Source organism: Diceros bicornis, chromosome 1 (genome assembly GCF_020826845.1).
Source record: "Diceros bicornis minor isolate mBicDic1 chromosome 1, mDicBic1.mat.cur, whole genome shotgun sequence".
NCBI lineage: Eukaryota > Metazoa > Chordata > Mammalia > Perissodactyla > Rhinocerotidae > Diceros > Diceros bicornis.
In genome coordinates, this window is record NC_080740.1 from 73,668,716 (window position 1) to 73,692,140 (window position 23,425).

At 39.1% G+C, this 23,425-nt stretch overlaps 1 protein-coding gene across 2 annotated transcripts in view; it reads right to left on the bottom strand.

Annotated features, from left to right (window-relative positions):
- CLINT1 (clathrin interactor 1) overlaps nt 1-16,118 on the bottom strand; it is a 57,972-nt gene extending 41,854 nt beyond the window's left edge. Inside the window, exon 1 of one of the 2 annotated variants that reach the window (XM_058544925.1) lies at nt 15,926-16,118. In XM_058544925.1, coding sequence (XP_058400908.1) covers nt 15,926-15,966 — 41 coding nt within the window. In that variant the 5' untranslated portion in view covers nt 15,967-16,118. The remainder of the gene's footprint in view (nt 1-15,925) is intronic. The other variant, XM_058544932.1, reaches the window with a different exon arrangement.
- Between the last annotated feature and the right edge of the window lie 7,307 nt (nt 16,119-23,425).

The window sequence follows — 23,425 nt, forward strand, 5'->3', positions numbered from 1 at the left end:
GCTCCTTTTATTCATCCTCCAAACCACGATCAGATTCATCTTTCTAATATTTAATGTTGGCCATGTTAATCCATCACAAATTCATCACCATGTTCTCCCAAACATTTTCCTCCTCCTTTATCAGTGGATAGTACCATCCCGGGTTACGGCTTGAGTATCACTATCGATTACTTCTCTCCCCTCTTCCTATCCAGCATCCAATCCATTCCGAGGCCTTTTCAACTCTATTTCCTAAAGTATCTCTCAAATATGTCCATCCACATCTCCCTACCCACACTGCCAGTACCTTTTCCTCATAACACTTAAAAAATATATAATTATTTTGTTCACATGTTCTTTTTACTTCTCTCTCCCTACCCAAATTTGTTTACAACTATACTTCAGGGATCAATAAATATTCACTAAATGCATAAGCCAGGTTATTCTGTGGCTTCCTGCAATTCTTAGCACAATTCCTCATTCTCTTTGTCATATGCGTGTCTGACGTGAGAAGCACACCTATAATTTGAGTCTTAGAGATTATACAAGCATTAAGAATAAACTTTAACTCATTCACTAAAAGATGATCATCATATATTCTAAAAAACTCATATCTGAAAAATATTAATCTATAAGGAATGTCAATTATATGTTATTATTTTCAAATTACTCCTTATAAATCCCAACATGACCAAAGGAATATTCCCTGTGTTAAATTCAAACACTGGTGTTTTACCTCCAGCAAATTTCTCAAGCTTTTCTACTCAATGTTCAAATTACTCGTATTTGTTTTAATTATTTAAAATCGTGTTAGGGGCCGGCCCCGTGGCTTAGTGGTTAAGTGCGCGCGCTCCACTACTGGCGCCTGGGTTCGGATCCTGGGCGCGCACCGACGCACCGCTTCTCTGGCCATGCTGACGCCGCGTCCCACATACAGCAACTAGAAGGATGTGCAACTATGACATAACAACTATCTCCTGGGGCTTTGGGGGGGAAAAAAAGGAGGAGGATTGGCAATAGATGTTAGCTCAGAGCTAGTCTTCCTCAGCAAAAAGAGGAGGATTAGCATGGATGTTAGCACAGGGCTGATCTTCTTCACAAAAATAAAAATAAAAAAAAAAAATAAATAAAATCGTGTAATCTTGCTGCTTCTTAATATATACACACACATATAATTATTTGTTGTAAAAATGCCACTCTCAGTATATAACCATTTTTTTCCAATTTAAGTCAAAAGAATTTCATATTCCAAATGAATTATGTATTTGATTAGGGGGTAAAGTAGGCATATGTCTACACTTAAGATATATATCCTAAGATTATCCACAGAAAATTAATCCTCAATACTTATTTCTAGAAATGTCACAAACATAGGTACTTTACACTTGTTTGCTAAATAAAGTGTCGACATCCAGCATTCTAATTAGAAAGTGCTGCCATAATTAAGTGAGACTTAAATTACTCAGTAATCAGCTGAATAGTATAAACAATTCAAAAACCAAACAGGAGTTATAATATGGCAGGAGTATGTGAACTGCAGGTAGACAGTTGTACAGGAAATATCATTAAGGAAGAATACATTCTATGGAAGCATTTTATTGACATAACCAGATTATCTTCAATATATACACTTGTATAGCATATGCTTTGACTTTTGTCTTTTCACACTTAATTGATTTACGGAAAGCAAATTACATTGCTGGAGGTAGGAAAAGTAGGAAGAGAATAGCAATGTAGTATCCTTCACAAATCTTATTCTCTTAAGGTTTAAAAATACGAAAACTAGGGGCTGGCCTGGTGGTGTAGTGGTTAAGTTCACACACTACACTTCAGCAGCCCAGGGTTTGCAGGTTCGGATCCCGGTCATGGACCTATGCACCGCTCATCAAGCCACGCTGTGGCAGGCATCTCACTTATAAAGTAGAGAGAGATGGGCACGGATGTTAGATCAAGGCCAATCTTCCTCAGCAAAAAGAGGAGGATTGGCAACAGATGTTAGCTCAGGGCTAATCTTCCTCACAAAAAAAAAAAAAAGGAAGAAAGAAAACTAGGCAATAACTAGCTTTCTCAAGTGCAATCATTCCTTAAACTTTTATTATCCAAAAGAAATACCACCACACTTCCAAAGAGTTCTGTGTTCCATGTGCCAACTCTTTGTACTGTAGGTGTTCCTACAAACTAAGAAGTTCTAGCAACATCTTAATTATGACAAAAATCTCTCTATATAATCTACCATATAGTCTCTATTTTTAAAATCTGCCTCATCACTAAAAAGAGCCCTAACCAGGGTCCTTGGAGGAATGGCTGACTCCAGGGCTGAAGTAGTGAAAGTATAGGAAAAGCTTGAAACACCTTGTGTCAGAAAGAGAGAAAGTGCTCAAAAAAAAAAAAAAAAGGCATGTCAAAAGTACCCAGGCCAGCTTTACAGAGCTCCCACTGCCCAAATCAGTGACAATTTGGGGACCGAAATAAATAAGGACAGTAACGTATTACAACTGATTGAATAAAGTGAAAATCCACGAGGGACAGAAGAAAGGAAAAAAAAATGAGAGCTCTTGCTTACAGTAAACTGATAAATATAGAGATGGGTGGAACTGGGGGGGGGGGGCGGGTGGGGATCACCACTTGTAACCTTTATAGTGAAGACTGGCTCAAGCAAGAAGCATCAGTATATGCTAAAACTACGGGACGGGCGATTGATGAGGAGAGGTCTCAGAGTATCTCTGCAAAGATTGCTTATTAGTTGCAATGAAAAAACAATATATATATGGTAGAGGAACCAGACAACATCTTGACTGAGTGATCAAAATTAACATCGCTAATGAGGAGCAGATATTGTTGTCCTCCTGAAAAGGACATATCACTTAATGTAATATTCCAGCTCAGAATACATAACCTGAGGAAACGAGCTAAACTTAAATTGAGGAATATTCTGTAAAATAAATGGCCTATAATCTTCAAAAATGCCAACGTCATGAACGCAAAGAAGGGTTAAGGAATGCTTCATTAAAGGAGACTAAAGAGTCATGACAATTAAATACAATACATAATCCTGGACAGAATCCTGTACTGGAGTGGGACAACTGACAAAATTGGAATATGGACTTCAGAGAGATAAAATTATTGTTTCAATGTTAAATTTTCTGAATCTGATAACTATACTATGGCTATGTAAGAGAATAATCCCTGTTCTTAGGAAATGCAGTCAAGTCTTGAGGCAAAGGGGGCATGTAACCTACTTTCAAATGGTTCAGAAAAGTGTGTGTGTGTGTGTGTGTGTGTGTGTGTGTGTGCAGAGAGACAGAGTGGAAGAGAAGGAAAAGAAAGAACAACAAGCAAATATGGCAAAATCATAAAAATTGGTGAATCTGGATAAAGAGTACAAGGTGTTCTCTTTACTATTCTTAAAACTTTAATTGCCAAATAAAGTTATTTAAATACCTGCCTCATGGCACAGCACTGTGAATGTGCTAAATGCCACTGAATTCAACACTTTAAAAAGGTTAATTTTATATTACATGAATTTTATCTCATTAAAAAAAATTTTTTTTTTAAATCTGCCTCTAAGTAACACACACAACTTGGAACAAAATCAATCTTCATGAAAAGGCTTCGTTGGTTTATTTCCTTTTCATTTTGAGCCGTCATTTTCTTGATTCTACAATTTGGAGAACATTTATTTCAGTGTCAAACTAGGCAATAACTAGCTTTCTGAAGTGCAATCATTCCTCCCTTAAAGCATCAAAGAGTTTAGATGCAGAGTGAATATTATGCTTTTAGATACAGAATGCATAAGTTTTAATGTAAAGGAAGTTTGAGTTAAAACACACTATGAAATTTAGGCTTACCTGATTTTTATAATTAACAGTCGTTTTATTTTATATTTAAGCTACAGTGAAAGGAACAATTAGTAATATTGTTACGCAAATCTTATTCTTTTGGGACATCAACCACCATTCCTCCTCCCCAAACCATGTCAGCACGTCAAGCAATCTTAAGTATTTATATGAGTAAAAAATCCTAAAGGTTAAACATTTTATTCAACTAATAAATAGGCCAAAAACACCCTCAATGAAGCTCTTAGGACTGTTCTAGTTACAAAGTTTTCTTGTAACAGTAGCTATTACCATATTTAATGACAAAAGTTAATAAAAGCTAGCAAAATGTTATATTTAGATACAATAATAGAATATTTATGACTAAATAACTAGGACACCCATTCCCACTTGCTAGAAAAACTTTTAGTCAAATATTTAGCATAAAATATTTATTTGGAAGCTGTTTTGCAAATACTAGTCATTACAAATTCAACTGTTTAGCCTGTGGTACACATTATCAATTCAAGCGCAAGTTCCTCAACTGCAATTTCTAATAAATTTTAAAAGCCTACGCTCCCAAGGTCCCCTTTTTTTTTTTTAAAGTATGAGAATATTATTCCTATTCAACAACCAAAAACACTCCTACTCTGTACTTAGGAAAGCAGCTTCAGACTCAGATTGTTTTGTGTGTAAGTTTAATTGTGAAACAATCTTTCCTATTGCTGGCAGTTGCTTAAGGATACTTGCACAGGTTTTTTTTTTTTGTAAACTGATTTTTTTTTTTTAGAGAAAGGACAATGTGATGTTTTTCTTGTCAAGAGGTATTATACGTTAAACCAGTTTCACAAGAAGATCAAATATCCAAGGTGTTAAAAAAGGCGTATAGCGTAAGAGTTTTATTTGCATTATAGACCCTAATTCCAGTTTTTACAGGTATGATAAAACAGGCATTAAAATAAGTTTAATAGTAAAAATTTTACCTTTGAAGGAGTTTAAAAGTTTATTAAAAATGTCTGCCAATTTTTAAGTTACTATTAATTAGAACTAATCTAAGGAATAACAGTCTTTGTTCATTTATACCTTTTTAATTTTGGGTTACAGTTTTTTACAGTTGTCTTTGAATTGTTGATTTCATGTTCTTTGGATAAATACCCAGTAGTGGGATAGCTGGATCATATGGTATTTCCATTTTTAATTTCCATTTATGGAGTATGAGAAATCTCCATACTGTTTTCCATAGTGTCTGCACCAGTCTGCAGTCCTACCAGCAGTGTATGAGGGTTCCCTTACATCCCTATGTTCATTGCAGCATTATTCACAATAGCCAAAATGTGGAAGCAACCCAAGTGCCCAACAACGGATGAATAGGATAAAGAAGATGTGGTATATATACACAATGGAATACTACTCAGTCATAAAAAAAGACAAAATTGTGCCATTTGTGACAACATGGATGGACCTTGAGGGTGTTACGGTAAGCGAAATAAGCCAGATAGAGAAAGACAAACACTGTACGATTTCACTCATACGTGGAATATAAACACATGGAGAAGGAGAACAGATTAGTGGTTAGCAGAGGGGAAGGAGGTGGGGGGAGGGCAAAAGGAGTAAAGGGGCACATATGCATGGTGGCAGATGAAAACTAGACTACCAGTGGTGAACATGATACAGTCTATACAGAAACTGATATATAACGTACAGCTGAAATTTACACAATGTTATATAAGTCAACACAGTTGTCTCACAATGACAAAACTAAATAAACAAAAGTAAAGACCACGAATTTATTGAGAACACAATGGTAATCGTTTTTGCAATATATTAACTTACTTCTCTTAGCAGTCCTGGAAGGTAGACCTTATCCCCATTTCATACAGCAGAAGTGGTACCCCTCCCCCACCCTTCACTTAAAATTGAAACCCAAAGAAATCTGCTCAGCTTGGGCATACTCATGACCAATTATCTTTCTAAATACGTGGTACCCTATTTAAAATACCCTATTAAGGTAGTTTTATTAAATACATTATTTGACTCCTTCAGGAAAAAAAATCTAAAACAAAATACTGAAATTAGTTAACCAAAAAAAAAAAAAAAAGCATAAAACCCTTCTAAGAGAATGATAAAATGACGAGATATCGTGCACTGGGACAACATGTGAAAATTACATCTTTGTAGATACAAATACTTGACTTTGTACAATTTGATTACATCACTTACAGATTTTTTTTTCACTTCTATCTCCTTAAGTTCAGGTGCATTGCCAAATATCAAACACTAACTGAAGGTATAATGTTAACTATCCTATCAACAAAAAATCCTATCAATAAAATAAAATGAGAAATCCTGCACCTCAACAGAGATAAGTTTGTAAAACTATCTCTACATGAACTCAAAATATTTGATATTTTGTTTAAACTAATAGTTTTTTCATTTTCTATCCATGATTGATTTAAGCTCAGCTTGACCCAAATGCATTTCCAAATCCCCAAAACTAGACTCAACTTTTCTTACATGAAGGGAAATGTTTCTAGAACCCCACTACTAAAATTTTGAAACATTTATAATTTATTTCCCCTCAGGCTTTCAAAAAAAAACAAAAATTTATACTTCAAATTATTTATTATTATTATCGGACTATTTGACTGGTGTAGAAGGGGGACCTCCTTTTTTCAACAGAACAGCTTCTCACAGTGTTCACTGATGTCATCCTATGCTTTGAATCATGGGGGGTAGGTTCTTATCAGTGAGCCTACATCATGTGACCTGTGTTTCAGATTTTTCACTCCATGTCTGATACTTTATTTGGCCTCACTTTCCTTTCAGCAAATATACGTTTTTAAAATACCAAGATCTATCTCCTTCATGAATCTTTTGCTCAGTCTTAACTGTTCTTTCCATTCTCTGAATTTCTACAGTATTTACAGCCTATACCCCAAATTCAGATTTCATAGCATCTTGTATCATTCTCTATTTCTTTTTCATGTGCTTTTCACGTGCACCTGCTTGACAGAATCATAAGCTGCCACTGGAACCATAAGATTTATCTCTTATCTTACAGTACTCTACAGAGTTCGTGGTAGGTTATTTAATAAGCACTCACTGAAGAACCCTTATAAGGTATAGCCAAGATTAGTAAGGATATCAGTAATGTATTTTCAGTTATCATGTAATATTTAAATATTTACAATCTAGGCCAAAAATATACTACTTGGATAGGTACATAATGAACTAGGAAAAATTATTCCTAAATGATGCAATTTGAATATAAGCAAAATTGGGAAAAGTTGTGCATAAATCACAGATTAATATGACTAAGCAATACGGTCACAATAAACTGACCACAATATAAAGATCACAGGATTATGTGAAACTTATTAAAGTTATGGAAGCTGGGTACAGAGGAATACTAATTCTGAAGCACATAATACAGCTCATGAATATCACAACATTTTTTTAGGATTAATTTCAGTGAGCACCTTTGTTATAATAGTTAAGATTTTCTTTTTCACCTACAGGAACATGTTTGTTTCCCTTTCATTGAGAGGAATCCAACTTACAGACATTATTCAGAGTACTGCAAGAGGCCAGAACAATTTTCTTTTATGATAGGTACATACAGGGAAAAAAGAATAAACACTCTCACTGAATTTGGTTCAGAAACGTTAAGTATTATAAATGTTTTTCCTAGTAATTTTTAACTTATATAAGGTATATAGTAGTAATTCACCTTTATTATAGTGAAACATAATTTTTTGTTTAAATAATGTCTTGTAAAAGTTAGCAAAAACTGTTAAATATATGTTCTGAAAGCAGATCATCTAGATTTAAATCTAGACACTATTTTCCAGATGTGTTACTTTGGGCAAGTTCCTGGACTTCACCATGGCCAGTTTCCTTATCAATAAATTGAGAATAATAATGTTGTCACCATTGTTGTTGGTACAAGGCAAATGCTCAATAACTATTAGCTTTTATTAGAAATATCTGGACTTAAAAGATTTTCTCGGTAATATAAATCAACTTACCAAATTTAACATACTCATTCAAAAATATTTATTGAGTACCTAGTATATGTCATATACTCTTCTAGGAGTTAGTAATACAGCAGTAACAAAACAAAGTCCCCATCCTCAAGGAGCTTACATCCCAGATGCAGCAAACAATACACGTAACTAAAAGAAGCAGAGAGGAAAAGAGTGATGTGTGTGAATGCATGCTGTTTTAAACAGGAACAGAACACTAAGAGAATGAGGAAGTGTGGTGGTAGCTGAAGTCAGAGGGGGCAGCAGAGAACTAGATCATGTAGAGGTTGGTAAGCAGTGAGATAAGAAGCGACTCGGTGAGTTCTGAGCAGATATGACAATATTTTTAAACAATCATTCTTGTTGCTGTGTGGAGAGCAGATTATGGGGTTAAAATTTTTATGTGGCTTCATGAGAAATGAGCCACACTTCAAAAGCTCATTCAGTACCAAACTTATAACTATAAGCCAAACACATCAAACTAAGGATATTATTTAACCATGGTGGTTTAACTGCAAATAAAAGATTTTAATCATACAACCTTAAGTCACTTCAAAAAATGAAAACTGGGGGCCGGCTTGGTGGTGTAGCGGTTAAGTTCACGTGCTCTGCTTCAAGCGGCTGGGGGTTTCCAGCTTTGGATCCCAGGCACAGACCTACACACCGCTTATCAAGTCATGCTGTGGTGGCGTCCCATATAAAGCAGAGGAAGATGGGCACAGATGTTAGCCCAGCGCCAATCTTCCTCAGCAAAAAGAGGAGGATTGGCAACAGATGTCAGCTCAAGGCTACTCTTCCTCAAAAAAAAAACGCAACTGAAGAATGAATATGAGAAAAATTAATAGAAAAAAAGCTCACTATGTTTATTTGCATTGTTCTTGAATGATTTGCTAAAAATGCTGAAAATAAATGGCGAGAAAAACAAGAAATCGAATTTTCAATGCATCTATTTTTTCTATTATAAAAATATATGCCTATCTGGGTGAGAATTTTTGAGTGAAGCATTTTAAAAGCATGCATACACATTTATCACATAATGGTGTCTGTATGGAAGTTATAAAAAATTGTTTATATTAGAATTATGTAGAACTTAAATACTCTCCTTCTTAAGAACTTAGAAACTAAATTCCTATGTCAAAAAAAGACATTCTAAAATAATTGGCTAACTAGACTTTTCTTAAGTACAAAACATGCCTGTCTATTGTTGCACATTAATGAAATCACTCATATTTAACAATTCATTAGCTAAATCTATCCACAAGTCATAAATAGCTATAAATTGGTTCCAACATGGGAATATGTTATATTCTTTTACCTATATCTAATTTTCAGACTAAAGGGCTCTGGTAAGCCAAAAGAATTTCTTGCCAATTTGGGGGAATGGATTATGGGTTGAGAAATTGGAACGTCCTTTCTGCAGTGTGCTTTCCTGGTACACAGCACATCTATTGTTGTTTTTTTTTTTTTGTAAGGAAGATCAGCCCTGAGCTAACATCCGTGCTAATCCTCCTCTTTTTGCTGAGGAAGACCGGCTCTGAGCTAACATCTATTGCCAATCCTCTTCTTTTTTTTCCCCAAAGCCCCAGTAGATAGCTGTATGTCATAGTTGCACATCCTTCTAGTTGCCATATTTGGGAGACGGCCTCAGCATGGCCAGAGAAGCGGTGCATCGCTGCGCGCCTGGGATCTGAACCCAGGCCGCCAGTAGCAGAGCGCGCGCACTTAACCGCTAAGCCACGGGGCCGGCCCCAGCACATTTATTGTTAGAGATCATGAATTTGACATTATATTTTAGACGGTTCTTTTTCTTGATATTGTTCAGTCTCTTTAAGAATAAAGTGTCAACTTCAACTTGTCTTCATAAAATAAATCTTACATTTTAGAAGAAAGGTTTTACATTAGCAATATCTTTAAAATCTTGAGAAAATACAAAACAAACAACAAAAATTAGCAGATGGAAATTGCAATATGTCTTTCCAAAGACTTTATTCCTCACGATGTCTTTCGAAAGAGTTATTTCTGTAATATGCTTTACAATATCAAAATAAGGGCATTTATGGTAAACACAACACAAGGTACACACAATAGAGATATTTATATGAGTTTTCCTATATGTAGGTTAAGATGTCTATTCAAGTGAAGAGTTTTAGGACAGAGCGCCCACTGAAAATGATGATTCACGGATTAAGATACAGTTCTTATATATTTTTAAGTAATCTAGTCTGATAACAATATTTTCTTTATTCTTTCAAACACTATTATTTCTTTGATTTTTCTGGATGTTATAAATTATTTTGGGCATTACTAATAGGTGTTTCAAGAGTTTATTTTATGTTAAGTACTATGCTAAGTGTCTTGTGCATTTAATCCTCACAAGAACCCTTTTATAGATAGGGAAATTTATAGACAGATGGGGAAATTTAGAGATACTGTTTCAATGCCCAATATTACTGTTTCTTAGTAGTGGATTTAGGATTTCAATCCAGTTCTGATCTCTGAACCACAAACTGCTTCCTAGATCCATTAAATACCAACTGGAGGTGCCCATGTATAGTAGGAGAGTGAGTATGGCTAGCAAATTACTATAAAAAAAATATATATGGACAAACACACATAATTAGGCCAAACCAAGAAAGCTCAAATGAAGCGGCATCTTAAAAAAACATAGTTAAATACATTGTCCCAGAATGTTAACGTCAGCTGAGAGTAAAAGGAGTTAACTCTTCCTATATAAGACCCATTACAAGTACTAAAAATGTACTTTGAATCTATGAAGTAGTCTCCCCAAATTGGAACTTGAATTTAATCAAGTGACTAGATACAATTACCAATTTAAAGGAAATACAGAGGTTAGAGGAACATTTAAATAATCCCATGGAGATCCAATGAGCAAAATCCAGACTCAGGGAAATGCAAATAACCCAGTTTCTTCAACTAATAAACTGCAAGGGGAAAAAAAGAAGATCAAGGTTGAACTTATAGTTTAAGAGAATCAAGAGATATATCCACCAGTCAGAAACAACAAAAAGGAATTACGAGGTAATTAAGAAATGAATACTGACTGGACATTTGATATTAAGTAATCATCTTTTTTTTAAAGGTGTGATAATAGTATCATGGTTATGATAAAAAAAAAAAATGATTCCAGGGCCGGCCCTGTGGCTTAGTAGTTAAATGCGCGTGCTCCGCTACTGGCGGCCCAGGTTCGGATCCCGGGCGTGCAGCGACACACCGCTTCTCTGGCCATGCTGAGGCCGCATCTCACATACAGCAACTAGAAGGATGTGCAACTATGACATGCAACTATCTACTGGGGCTTTGGGGAAAAAAAAAGGAGGAGGATTGGCAATAGATGTTAGTTCAGAGCCGGTCTTCCTCAGCAAAAAAGAAGAGGATTGGCATGGATGTTAGCTCAGGGCTGATCTTCCTCACAAAAAAAAAAAAAGATTCCTTACTTTTTAGAGATTCATATATTTATAGATGAAATAATATGGTGTCCGGGATTTGCTTCAAAATAATATGGAGTGGGGGTATTAGGCAGAAGCACAGCTGAAGCCAGAGTGGCCAAAGTGCTGAAGACAGGTCGCATATACACAGTTCATCACAACAGTCCCTCCATTTTTGGCCATATTTGAAATTTTCCATAATAAAAGCTAAAAAATAAATTTCAGCTAGATATAAAATCTACATCTAACTACGCAAGATAAAACAATAAAATTTCTTCAAGATTAAAAAAAGTTACTTAAGCTGCCTATACTCTTTTTTCTTACAGGAAATATTAAATAAACACCGGAAATAGAAAATAATACAAGAGCTTAGAAAAAGGTTCAACTGTGGAGCCATACTATAAAAACTAGGAGTACTAGTAAGTGGCACTTAAAATAAAAAAGGCCAAGTACTTTTACTGGATGTATTAGTAACAGATGAAAAACTACTTGTAAACTAACTCTACAGGGCACCGGAAAACATAAGAGGCAGCTAAGTGCTTGTAAAAGCACCTTGACAGTACTACCAAATAAACTAATTTAAACTACAGAAAATCACCCCTAAGAAGTGCTGGCAGAAGATAAATGTAACTCATCTTTCTTGGAATTAAATTCTTAATACCTACTTGTGTCCAGTTACTAGAAGAGAGGAAGGATAATTAATTTATTGTTTCAGCAATAATAATTATCTACAACTGGTTCAAAGAAAAGTTGATATGGGAAGACTAGAAAGCTGGCAATCATCTTTGCTTTCAAGTTCTAAGAAGCAAACTGAACACAGGTTTACTGGTAAGATAAGGAAAATAAGGAGAAAAACAACTGAGGGCTGAAAGAAAAGCAAAACCAATGATAAATAAGTCCAAGTTGTGGCATATTTGTAGTGGCAAGTTTCTTGAAGGCAGGTACAGTATTGCACTTTTCAAGTTTGGAAAATACAGTACTAACCCAATAAATAAGGTATTATCTGTTGAAGTATTTGAACGAATGATTTTCTATAAAACCAAAAGGTTCTCCTTCTCGGGTCAGCTAGAGTAGAACAGTAGTTCCCACAGCTCTGTTACATTATCTAAACGTTTAGGAACTAAAAACATGCAAATAACGCCAACAAAAATCAACTTGTGGGGGAAAAATGCAAGCTATGCTTAAAAGAATAACTTAAAATGGACTATCTACAGCAGTTGCCTTTAGGACCTTGGCCAGCACAGTTTGAATCACTATTATAAAAAGAATAAGGGCCACTGATGAAATAGATTTACCACTAATATTATTCCCTGTGATGAAAAAGAAGGATTAGCTGGGCTTGAACAATAAGTAACAGTTTTGTTCTACCACTACCATGTCACCTTCACTACAATTTCAAAATTTGGAGAAAAAATATAACAGAACTGCAGCAACTTTCAATTTATACCATGTTTGGGATGACAAAATATAAAAGTATCCAATTTTATTACAGCCTCAAATAAAGGGAGGCAGGTCACAGGATGACAAGGATCAAGCTGGTCTTAGTTGGTGGGAGTGGTGTCACTTATCCTTTCCTGCCACAGCTGCTTTTTATGCAACTTGAGTACCAAGGGGAGGAAACTGGAACTCCAAGCTCTGGCTGGCCTGTGGCTTTATCTGCTTTTCCTCAGTTCCACAATGTTCTGCAAAACAGAGCCATTTAATACCACCAGGAGGTGCAACAATTGTGGAAAATGTCTCCCCACCCTCCATAAAAGTCTTCAAGGTCTCAAAAGCCAATATTTGAAACATATCATTACATTTAAGAGCTGCCACCATACTGGATCCAATAGTAGCTCCAGGGAACACATTTTGAAAGGGTACATTTTTCTTTCTGAAGTAAAACTCATTGGGCAGGGATATACGCTAAACAAAATCCTAGTTTTCCTGAGTCATGGGTTGCACTTATTTACTGCATAAAGCATTTAAATATTACATTATTGATTACCACTTTTTAAAAAAATTTCCTTTTTCAGCTGAAACTGTCTCTGCAGGATAATGAGTTCCCAAAATTTATCTGCTATTATGAAACACTAGTTGCAATTTTTTTTTCCCTGATGGAAATTGATGTCTCCAAATAGCCAAAGAAGCCAAAGAAGTCAGAAAAAGTCTTACTGTAGCCCAATCCCCTCATTTTACAGACAAGGAATCCATGGTCTGGAGAGTCATGTGATTCTGCCTCAAATCATACATATGGCTAGTTTAAAAGGCAGTGTCAGAATTTAAATCCAGGTCTCCAAAACCCCTAACCAGTGCCCTTTCTATCATATAAGCCCTCATTCTATTAATTCAAGCTCTCAGAGCAGTCCTTAATCACTTCATTGTTTCCTCACGTGCAACTTCCCTCATCACCTTATCCCCTTGATAATCAGAGCGGCCATTCTATGGATCTGCTTCACCTGCATTATGGCATTTTAAGGTGAACAGTCTTAACCGGGCACGGTGCCACAGGTACTGGTTCTGTAAAATGCTTCCGTTTTTTGGGAAGAATTTCTTCTCTCCTGCCAGTGAAAGATGAAAATTAAATCCTGAGTATTCATCAGTAAAATAACCTCATGTTCTAATCTTAATATCATGTGTCACACACCCACAAAATCTTTGAAAAGTCCTTGGTGGCAAGTTCTTGAATAACTTGATTCAAGTCTCCATTCTAAATTGGGTAGTAAAAACGAAGATAGAAGTTCTTTTTCAACAATAGCTCTTCCATTAGACGACTTGATAACTACTTACGTGGCAAATTTAACCTGAAGCACTTGAAGATGAGTGACATAGGTGATAAAGACAAACAATATGAAACGAAAAACAGCAGCAGGAATATTGCCTTGATTTCTCTCCTGAAAAATATATAGCCTCTTCAAATTTTTGAGTACCACAAATTTAGTCATCTAAGATAACAAGGTCTTTCTTAGTGGTTTTCTTCCGATGTTCTCTAGCTTAGAAATAAAGAGACAGTTTTGTAGAGACTTCTGGACTTCTAAAAACTATTTAAGCTGGTATCCTAGTCTTTATACCATACATTGAAAAACAACTCATGAATCTGGATCTGGAAAAGAACCCTCATTTTATTTTATCTTTGGAAAGCAAAAGCAAAGGGTATATAAATAGCAAAATAAGCCCAAAATAAATGTCTGAGGACTTAATGGTGAAAAGAATAGCTGATAAAGGAAAATTATTAAAGTGAAGCACTTTTCAAACATGGAGCTTCTCTCCCAATGAAGTTTCTCACTCTCAACACAGAACATCTGCTATGGTTATCAAAAGTGTACTGATCTGAACATATTGTGTGAAGGGCTTTACATACTATCTAGGCCTTAGCCCTTAATCCTGACAACGACATTCTAAGGCAGATATCTATCATTATTTTCATACTGCACCTGAGAAAACTGGGGCACTTTCAGTTCAGTAACTTACCAAGGTTACAGAGCTTGAACCCAGCTCTGTAGGTTTTGAAACCTGTGTTCCTTAGGCATTCTACTGCCTTCTTAGAAAGGCAGAGAAAACTTAAAAATATGGTCCAATTCTATCTGATGTATAATCCAAGCCATTGTGAATTATTTTTTCTGGTGCCAAGAAAGCCTCAACAGTGTGCCATCTACATTTCTTGATTTTAGGTTGGGTGGGTGGCACACATGAACTGTTTTTGTCACCATACTTATTGCATAATCACTAAAACCCAAAAGGAAGGGACTGGTTAAATTCTTAAACTTTATTTCCTGCTGGCCTAGAAGGCCTTACTTAACCACTGTTACATCTGATATGCACAATTTAAGTGTTAATGTTTTTCTAGTGTAGTAAGACACTAAAGTTATCACTTAAGTCTTAAAGGAAATCAACTATGTATTAGTCATTTTACCTGTCAGGGAAGTTAAAAGAAGATCAACAGGATATAAACCTGGGGAAATTTCTTCAGGGGAAATTTCTTAATGACTTGTTATTTAAACTGAATGGAACAAGTGGCTCTTCAAAAACGAAGTGCAGTGGAAACGGAAACAGGAAAAGAATCACAAGAAGTGATCTCCTTTCACTAGTGTTATTAAAGCAAAGGATGAGTCTCCTCTTCAGTACCTTCAGCTTGACCACAATGACCACTTGTTACACCTACCACCCACTCCAACACTTTAGGTTCATTAGGAATTAAACCTAGCGAGGTAAAGGACTTATTCCGACAACGCCTAAGGTCTCCGCTCCAAACTCTGAGGGACACTGACGGCCAGGGCACTGCGTCCCCCACCCCCAAGCCTTCGCTGCTGCCCAGGAGGCAAAGCCCACAGCCTGGAGCCAAGACAGTCCTCCGACCAGGGCAGTGACCCAGCTCTAGACAACCCTTCCCCCTCTCCTGACCAAAGGGTCTGTGCCTAGAGGAGTCGGCGTAGGGGTAGTGAGAAAGGCCTAGACAGGACTGAAGGGAGCTAAGAGGATGTTTTGACACGAGGAAGGGTTCCTTCCCAGCCTTGCCGGTCGGGACACGGCTCGGGGCCCGGGAGAGAGCCGGCCGCCGCCATGATGGGGCTGGCCGGGGCGGGGGGCGTGACGCGGACGCCCCGCGCGCAGGGCCAGCTCCCCTTTCCCCTTCCTTCCCCCCCGGCGTGGGCCTCGGTCACAAACTGCCCCTGATACTCACGCTTTGTCCACCAGCTCCCGCACCTTCCACATGTTCAACATCGTGCCCGCGAGGGCCGGGCCGCCGCCTCCCTCTCCTGCTTCCCACGGACCCTGGAACACTTCCGCGCCGGGGCAGATGCAGGCCGGGGTCGCCGCTGCCGCCGCCCGCCGCCTCGAACTCTCCCAGCCAGGTCCGTCTCCGGCCACAGCCGCGGCGCCGCCGGTGACACGTCGAGACGCGGGGGCAGAGGCGCTGCGTGGAGCGGAAGTGCCCGGCTTTCCGCCGGCTGCGCGCGGGGCACGCCGGGACTTGCAGTTCTCCCTGAGCGCCAAGCGGGGCCGGTTAAGCTGAGAGGAGCGTGGTAAGGTTGGTAGTGTTTATGTTAAACTCTCCCGGTCCTCCGCACCCGTCCGCATCCCCCTGACCTACAGAACCAGAAACTCTGAAGGTGGGGCCCAGCAATCTGTGCTTTAACAAATCGTCCAGTCTCAAGTTTCAGAACCACTGGTATAGGATCTAGCCACACTCAAACACGCTTTTCAGATATAAAGTATTGCTATGTTATTAGTAATGATTATACGGAGGTGTGATTGGCATATGTATTCTTCATTGACAGAAACATCACTGTATTTGGTTCCAAGTGTCCAAATATACGTCCTTCCCTGGACCTTAGTTTCCATCCCTGTAAATTGAAGAGGTTGTGTTCTAAAACCAATTCTACTCTAATGCTATGATACAGTTGTTTTATATTTATACAGCTACCTATTATCTTTGTTAGATACTTTATTATAAAACTCAGAAACTCAGTTCACACTCCACGCGAAACGGTAGAAAGACAGCACTACAACGCTATGACATGCTCAAGAACTTGGCAGGTTTATATTCTTAAAGCATACATATGCACACACTGCATTCAGTGTTTTATTGCAATGATGTCACTTCATTTTTCACTTATTCATTTTTGACAATGTTCATGTTACAGCCACAAGCAACTTAAAGTTCATTTGGTCCAGCTGCTTAAGTTTTCTTTTCATTCTACACATATTTATTGAGCATCTTCTGTGTGCCAGGAGTGGGGAATACAGCTACGAACAAGACAGACAAGCCTTAGGTCTCTTGGATCTTAAAGGTCTTTGGAGGAAACGTAATAATCAAGGAAACATGTAAGATAATTGCAGATAGAAAGTGCTTGAAGAAAACAGAACATAATGTTATAGAGAATGATGTTAGAGGAAAATAACATTAGGGAATAGTTAGGGCCTCTTTGAGGACATTATATTTAAGCTGAAACTTGAATGATTAAAAGGAGTTGGCCATAAAAAAAACCATGTACAAGAAAAGAATTCCTTGTGGAGGGACCAGATGAAGACTCTCATTTACAAAGGAGAAATGAAATTGATTACTGCTAGACAGGAAGCTAGGTAACAATGATCCCAAATCAAGAACCCAGAACCTCTGACCCCTAGTTTCTCAGGTCAAGTCACCTCTTCATGTTGCATCCACTCAATTACTGGAAACAGCTTTGAAAATGGCTTCAATAAGCCTTTGGGATTAAGGTCCAAGAGAAACAAGTTGAAGGAATTGCCAGGCAGAAAAGTAGGAAAAGCAGAAATCAGGACAAAGCTATCTCAGAGCTTTGTCAAGATAGGAGTGCTTGGGCAGACATAAAGTAAGTTGGAGAGGTAGGTGGGGAGGGGCAGGTAAAGATGAGCAGAGATAGGTAGAGAAATGGGGCTTTAAAATGAGAAGTTTGTGTTTCTTGTAGAAAGGACTGTCCAGCCCAAGAATGAAAGGCTGGAATGTGGCCAGAGGAGATAAGAAAGAGAAACTACTTTGCATAAATAAGAGCTCAGCAAGTTAACTTTCAAACAAGCTGTCCAGGGTACACCTGCAGAATGGGCCTGGCATAAAAATAACTACCTTCCCCGCCCTGGGCCTGTTTGCACCTTCCTGGCAATTCACAGTCAGCCCTTCCCAGAGTTACCCAGAAAGTATAATGTCATTGTCTGCTTTGCTTGTTCTAATACCAAGTTTGGAAGTTTCTAGACTTATTCCAGAGTCATTACCTGTGGCATTTTCACAGTTGGCTGGGGCTATTTACAATGTGACACCAAAAAACCTGCCTGTCCACTTTTGAGTCAAGAGAGCCCCTGATGGACTCAGAAGAACCAGAGAGAGGAGAGTTTGTTAAAAAGTGGTCTCAAAAGACTAACAATTTGCATGTCAACAAAGTGTTCCATTTTTACTTTTATCTTGCAAGTTTGGGAGCAGTTTCCATAGTAACTTCTTTGTGGCAATTTAAATGTACCCATAGTAGAAAAATAAATGAGAAAACTCCCCACCCACCCCACTTCAGGAAAATATATTTTTTTCAGTAAATGAGCTGACACTTTTAGTAAGGCCAAACCAACACATGGTTTGAAAGCAAAAGTAGTCAGCTGTGTTATTTATGTGTCAGGAGCAGTTGTAGATGCTGGCTGCTTATCTCACGTGGTTGGCTCCTTGGTGTTTCCTTCGGAGGAGTTTGATGTTACACAGGTGTGGCAGCCACGGAAGGCACTGCCCAGATCTCTCTTCAAGAGAACCAGTTGCGAGTAGTGTAGATGGCTGACAGCTTCCAGCAGCCACTCCCGAGGGATCAGCCACAGCATTTACACTGAGGCCACGTTCTCACTGGGCTACTCCCAGGCAATGACTGAGCAAGGTGTGCTGGAGCCAGGCCATTTCTGCCCAGTGCAGTACTCCTCTACTGGGCAAGCATTGCACTGGGCTCCCCATCGACCTTGCCCAGATTTCCTCAGAGCTTTGCTGCAACTGGACGGATGCTCTTCCTACCCAATCTTCCTTCCCTCCCCCTCTCCCTTGGCAAATATCAGAATTGCCTTGTGGTCTGAGGCTTTCCCCACCTTCTTTTGTTCCCTCTTCTCTTTATCCTTCGGAGATGTTTCCCCCAATAAATCTCTTACACTTCTAATTCCATCCTGGCTTCTGCTTCCTGCAGTATTCAACTGACACAATAGGCAAAAACAGTTGTACCTTGGTTTCAATATTTGGCCTGATGGGTCTTGTTTTTGATCACACCTGACTGCTCCTCTCTAGAAGTCAGGAATACTCAGTTTCTAATCATATTATGAGGGTTGCCACAAAAGCCATGCAGATTATATATTGTATACCCCTAGGGGCGCCGTTTATGTGGATTACCATGAACTGCTAATTAACCACAGAGAGGAAGTATCAAGTGTGGTTAAAGAGTGCAGATTCTGGACTCAGACAAACCAAGGCCCAAATTCTGCATCTGCTCTTCAGTAGCTTGGTCATTCTGGATAGGTTAATTGAACCAGTATAGCATAGTGGTTGTGAACTGGGACTCTGGAGCCAGATTGCCTGGGTTTGAATCTTAGTTTTGGAACTTACTAGCTTTGTGACCTTGGGGAAATTATTTGACATCTATGTGACTCAGTTTTCTCATCTTAATGGGGGATAATAGAAACCTACCTTAAAGGCTTTTTCAGACAATTACATAAGGTAACATTTAAAAAGAACTTAGAACAGCACCTAACACAAAATAAACACTCAGTAAATGTTAGTGATGCTGCTCCTCCTGCTATTATTGCTACTACTACTACAAGTAGTAATTGCATTAATCTGTAAAATTTATTCAGTATTCAACGAATATTTAGTAAGCTACTCCTATGTTCCAGGCACTGTGCTAGGTGGTGGATGTACAACTGTAGATAAAACATAGCACACAAGCAAATAGATGTGGTAAATATAGTAAACTCAAAGCGATATGCTAAGGATTGTATGAAACAATATATATAACTCACTTCACATTGGGTCCTGCACGTGGTAACTACTCACTAAATTCTACCTTATTATTATTATCAAATCCCCTATCTTATGTGGCTCTCAGCTGTTTTCCTTATAAACTGAGAGCTTGGTCTATCAGAGTATCCTAAACCTAGCCATACGTCAGAAATTCCTGGACATCTTTAAAATTTCAGGTTCTCCTGTCCTACCCCTTGAGTTCCTGATTCAGTTAATGTTTTATTCCCTATACTTTTGGTCAAAAGTGACAGAAACTCAAAACTAGCTGAAGCAGAGCAAGGGAATTTATTGACACAGGAGACTGGGGAGTTCAGAGATAGAATTTGCCTCAAAAACTTAGCAAATCTTGTCAGAACTCTCTCTGATTCTCATTTTCCTTCACTGCAGATAGATTTCTGTTAGTTGGCAGGAAATAGGGCTACCACCTCGTGGAGAAGGGGTTCCATTTTTTCAACTAGACAACCAGAGGAGAAGAGACACTTTTGTCTTTAAGCCACTGAGTCTAATATCACAGGAATGACTCTGACTGACCCAGTTTGGATCATGTGCCTATTTCTGGGCCGGTCACCTCTAGGGAGGTGAGCAGTACAGAACTGGTAGCCCTAGGAGAACCACATGGAGTGGGGAAAGAAGAGTTCTCTGATGAAAATCTGAAGAAAGCCATGCCCCAGAAGACAAAAAGCAAGAGTTGTTTACTACTATTGGTTTAAGGTGGGGTCTAGGAATTTGTATTTAAAAAAAACTTCTTAAGTGATTTTGCCAGGGTTTGGGATGCCCTGGGTTAGATGACACAAAGTCCTTTCTAACTCTGACAGCGTTTGTTTTTTAAGGTCCAGATTCCACAAAAGAAGCTGGGTTGGAGAGAGCAAAAGTGAAAAGAATACCATAGGGGATAATATAAAAGAAAAAGAAGCAATAAAGAAGGAAGGAGTTAGGTGGAGTTGTAGCACTGTGCAGCAGGTAAGCTGGTAGGAGCTCATGCCCTCGCTAACTCTCTGTTCTGCTGGCAGTTGGGCTCTTCTTGGCTGAAATTCAGTCTCCTTTCAGGGCTGTCAGCGGGGCTCAGGTGGGCCTATTCAGAAAGCCTGGTAGGTGCTCTAAAGGGCTAATACATTCTGCAAGAATGTACAGGCACTGGCAGGTGTGATGGAAGACAAGTGCTCTTGGAATCGTTTCTCTGCCTCCTGGGGTGCTGTCTCCCCTTCTGTCTCCTGACCATAGGCGAGTCCAGAGTGGACATGCTGCTCCTAGTGTCTAGGCCTCTGAAAACTCTATTCACAGGAAGCCAAGTGCCATCAATGAAGCAACTAGGCAGCTTGTCACTGTGGGAACCGATCCTGCATTGTCAAGTCAGATTCAGGAGCAAAAGGGGTGGATGTCAGAAAGGATGGGCTGGCCGGATTCTGAGGCAGGGTCTTTCTGGATAAGGTCAAGTGTCTTGAGAAAGCCCCCAGGTGTGCAGAGTTCACATGGAAGCTCTGCTGGTCCTTGAACTCTATCAGTTCATTAAAAGAATTGTGCTCTAGAGGAAGAGCTCACTGCAGTGGACATCAAAAGTCTGATGGAAAGACCGCTGCTCTTTAATAAACAGAATGAATGTGGCTAAAGATTTGGGGGGTAAGTCAGCACAAGGCATGCTTTCCTGGTGGGAAAGAGTCAACATTCATTGTTTATTGAGCGTCTGCAATGTGCGGTGTGGCTAAATAGATGACTAAAACCTGTTGTTACCCAGGGAGCTTATAGTCTAGTACGGAAGATAGACATATAAACAGACAAAACCACAGTGAAGTATTTAAGGAGGCAGTGTTGTCTACAGGAGAGGTCAGAGCACTGGCTGTGGTGTCAACAGGACCTTAGTTCATACCACATAGCTATGTGACCTTGACTAAATTACTTGACCTCTCAGGCCTTGGCACCCTCGTTGGGAAAATGGGGCTGATAAGAGTCCCTGACTCATAGGGTTGTTGTGAAAAGTGAATGATATGACATACAGTAGTCCCCCATCGTCCACAGTTTTGCTTTCCTTGGTTTCAGTGACCTGAGGTCAACCACAGTCTGAAAATATTAAATGGAAAATTCCAGAAATGAACAATCCATAAGTGTTAAATTGTGCGCCGTTCTGAGTAGCATGATAAAGTCTCTCGCTGTCTGGATCCGTCCAGCCCAGGACATGAATCATCTCTTTGTCTAGCATATCCCCGTTGTATATACTATCCACCCATTAGTCACTTAGTAACAGTCTTGGTTATCTGATTGATTGTCAGGGTATCTCAGTGCTTGTGTTCAAGTCACCCTTATTTTACTTAATGATGGCCCCAAAGTGCAAGAGTAGTGAGGCAGGCGATTCAGATGTGCCAAAGAGAAGCCATAAAGTGCTTCCTTTAAGTGAAAAGGTGAAAGTTCTCGACTTAATAAGGAAAGAAAAAAAATCATATGCTGAGGTTGCTAAGATCTGTGGTAACTTTTATTATAGTATATTGTTGTAATTGTTCTATTTTATCATTAGTTATTGTTGTTAATCTCTTACTGTGCCTAATTTATAAATTAAACTCTATCATAGGTATGTATGTATAGGAGAAAACGTAGTATATATAGAGTTTGGTACTATCTGCAGTTTCAGGCATCCATTCTGGGAGTCATGGATAGCGAGGGACTACTGTACATTAAATTTCTAGCACAGTGCTTGACATGTAGCAAGGACTGATTAAATAAGATCTATTATCATTGCTAAACTGTTCATATCCAGAGATCATGGACGATTTAGGAGAGGCTGTTAGAACAAGTTTGTTAAATCTTTCAGTAAATAGGGGCTGGCCCGGTGGCATAGTGGTTAAGTGCCCGCACTCCGCTTCTGTGGCCCGAGGGTTCACAGGTTCAGATCCCGGGCACACGCTGACACACCGCTCGTCAAACCATGCTGTGCTGGTGTCCCATATAAGGCAGAGGAAGATGGGCACGGATGAGAGAATATAACAGTGGTATTTCATTCAGATTGGGTAGGGGCAGGGGCCAGGAAAGGCCTCTCTGGAAAAGTGACATTTAAGGTGAAGACAGAAAGATACTTTTGAGTCAACGAGGTGAAGAGAGAGGGGAAGAGCATTCCAGATAGAGAGAAGAGCCTGTGCCAAGGCCCGAGGTAGGGTGCAGCTCGGCCTGTTCCAGGACATGAAAGGAGGCCTAGGGCAGCTGGAAGGAGAGAGGGAGGACAGTCGGAGATGAGCCGGGGAGGTGAGCAAGGACATGCTGGTTATTTGCCTGCTCAATCCATTCTCCATCCTTCCCTGCCCTTCTCCGTGCCCTCCTGACCTCTATGGACTCCGTTACCTGCATTCTCATGCCTTCTGGCTTCCACTTGGTTCAGCCAACGTTGGAGGGTGGATCAGACAATGGAGGAGAGATAGGTGCTGATATTTCTTTCTCCTTCCACCCTGCGTCAGAACATGGTTCTGGCAGTAGCAGAGTCCCTGTGTGCCCATTGCTGGTGTCATGGCTCCAGCTCTGGGTTTCCTTCCCTTGCCTCTTCAGGCTTCGGGTGGCAATGTCTTCACCCTGATGCTAACCCCTGGTTGCTTTCCTCAAGTTATTTTCCTCACCCTTCCTGCACTGCTGTAAATTATCCCTTTGTTATGTTCTCTTCAGCTAAATTGTCTGAATGTGCCCGTGTTTGCTGCTAGGACCCTGACGATATGA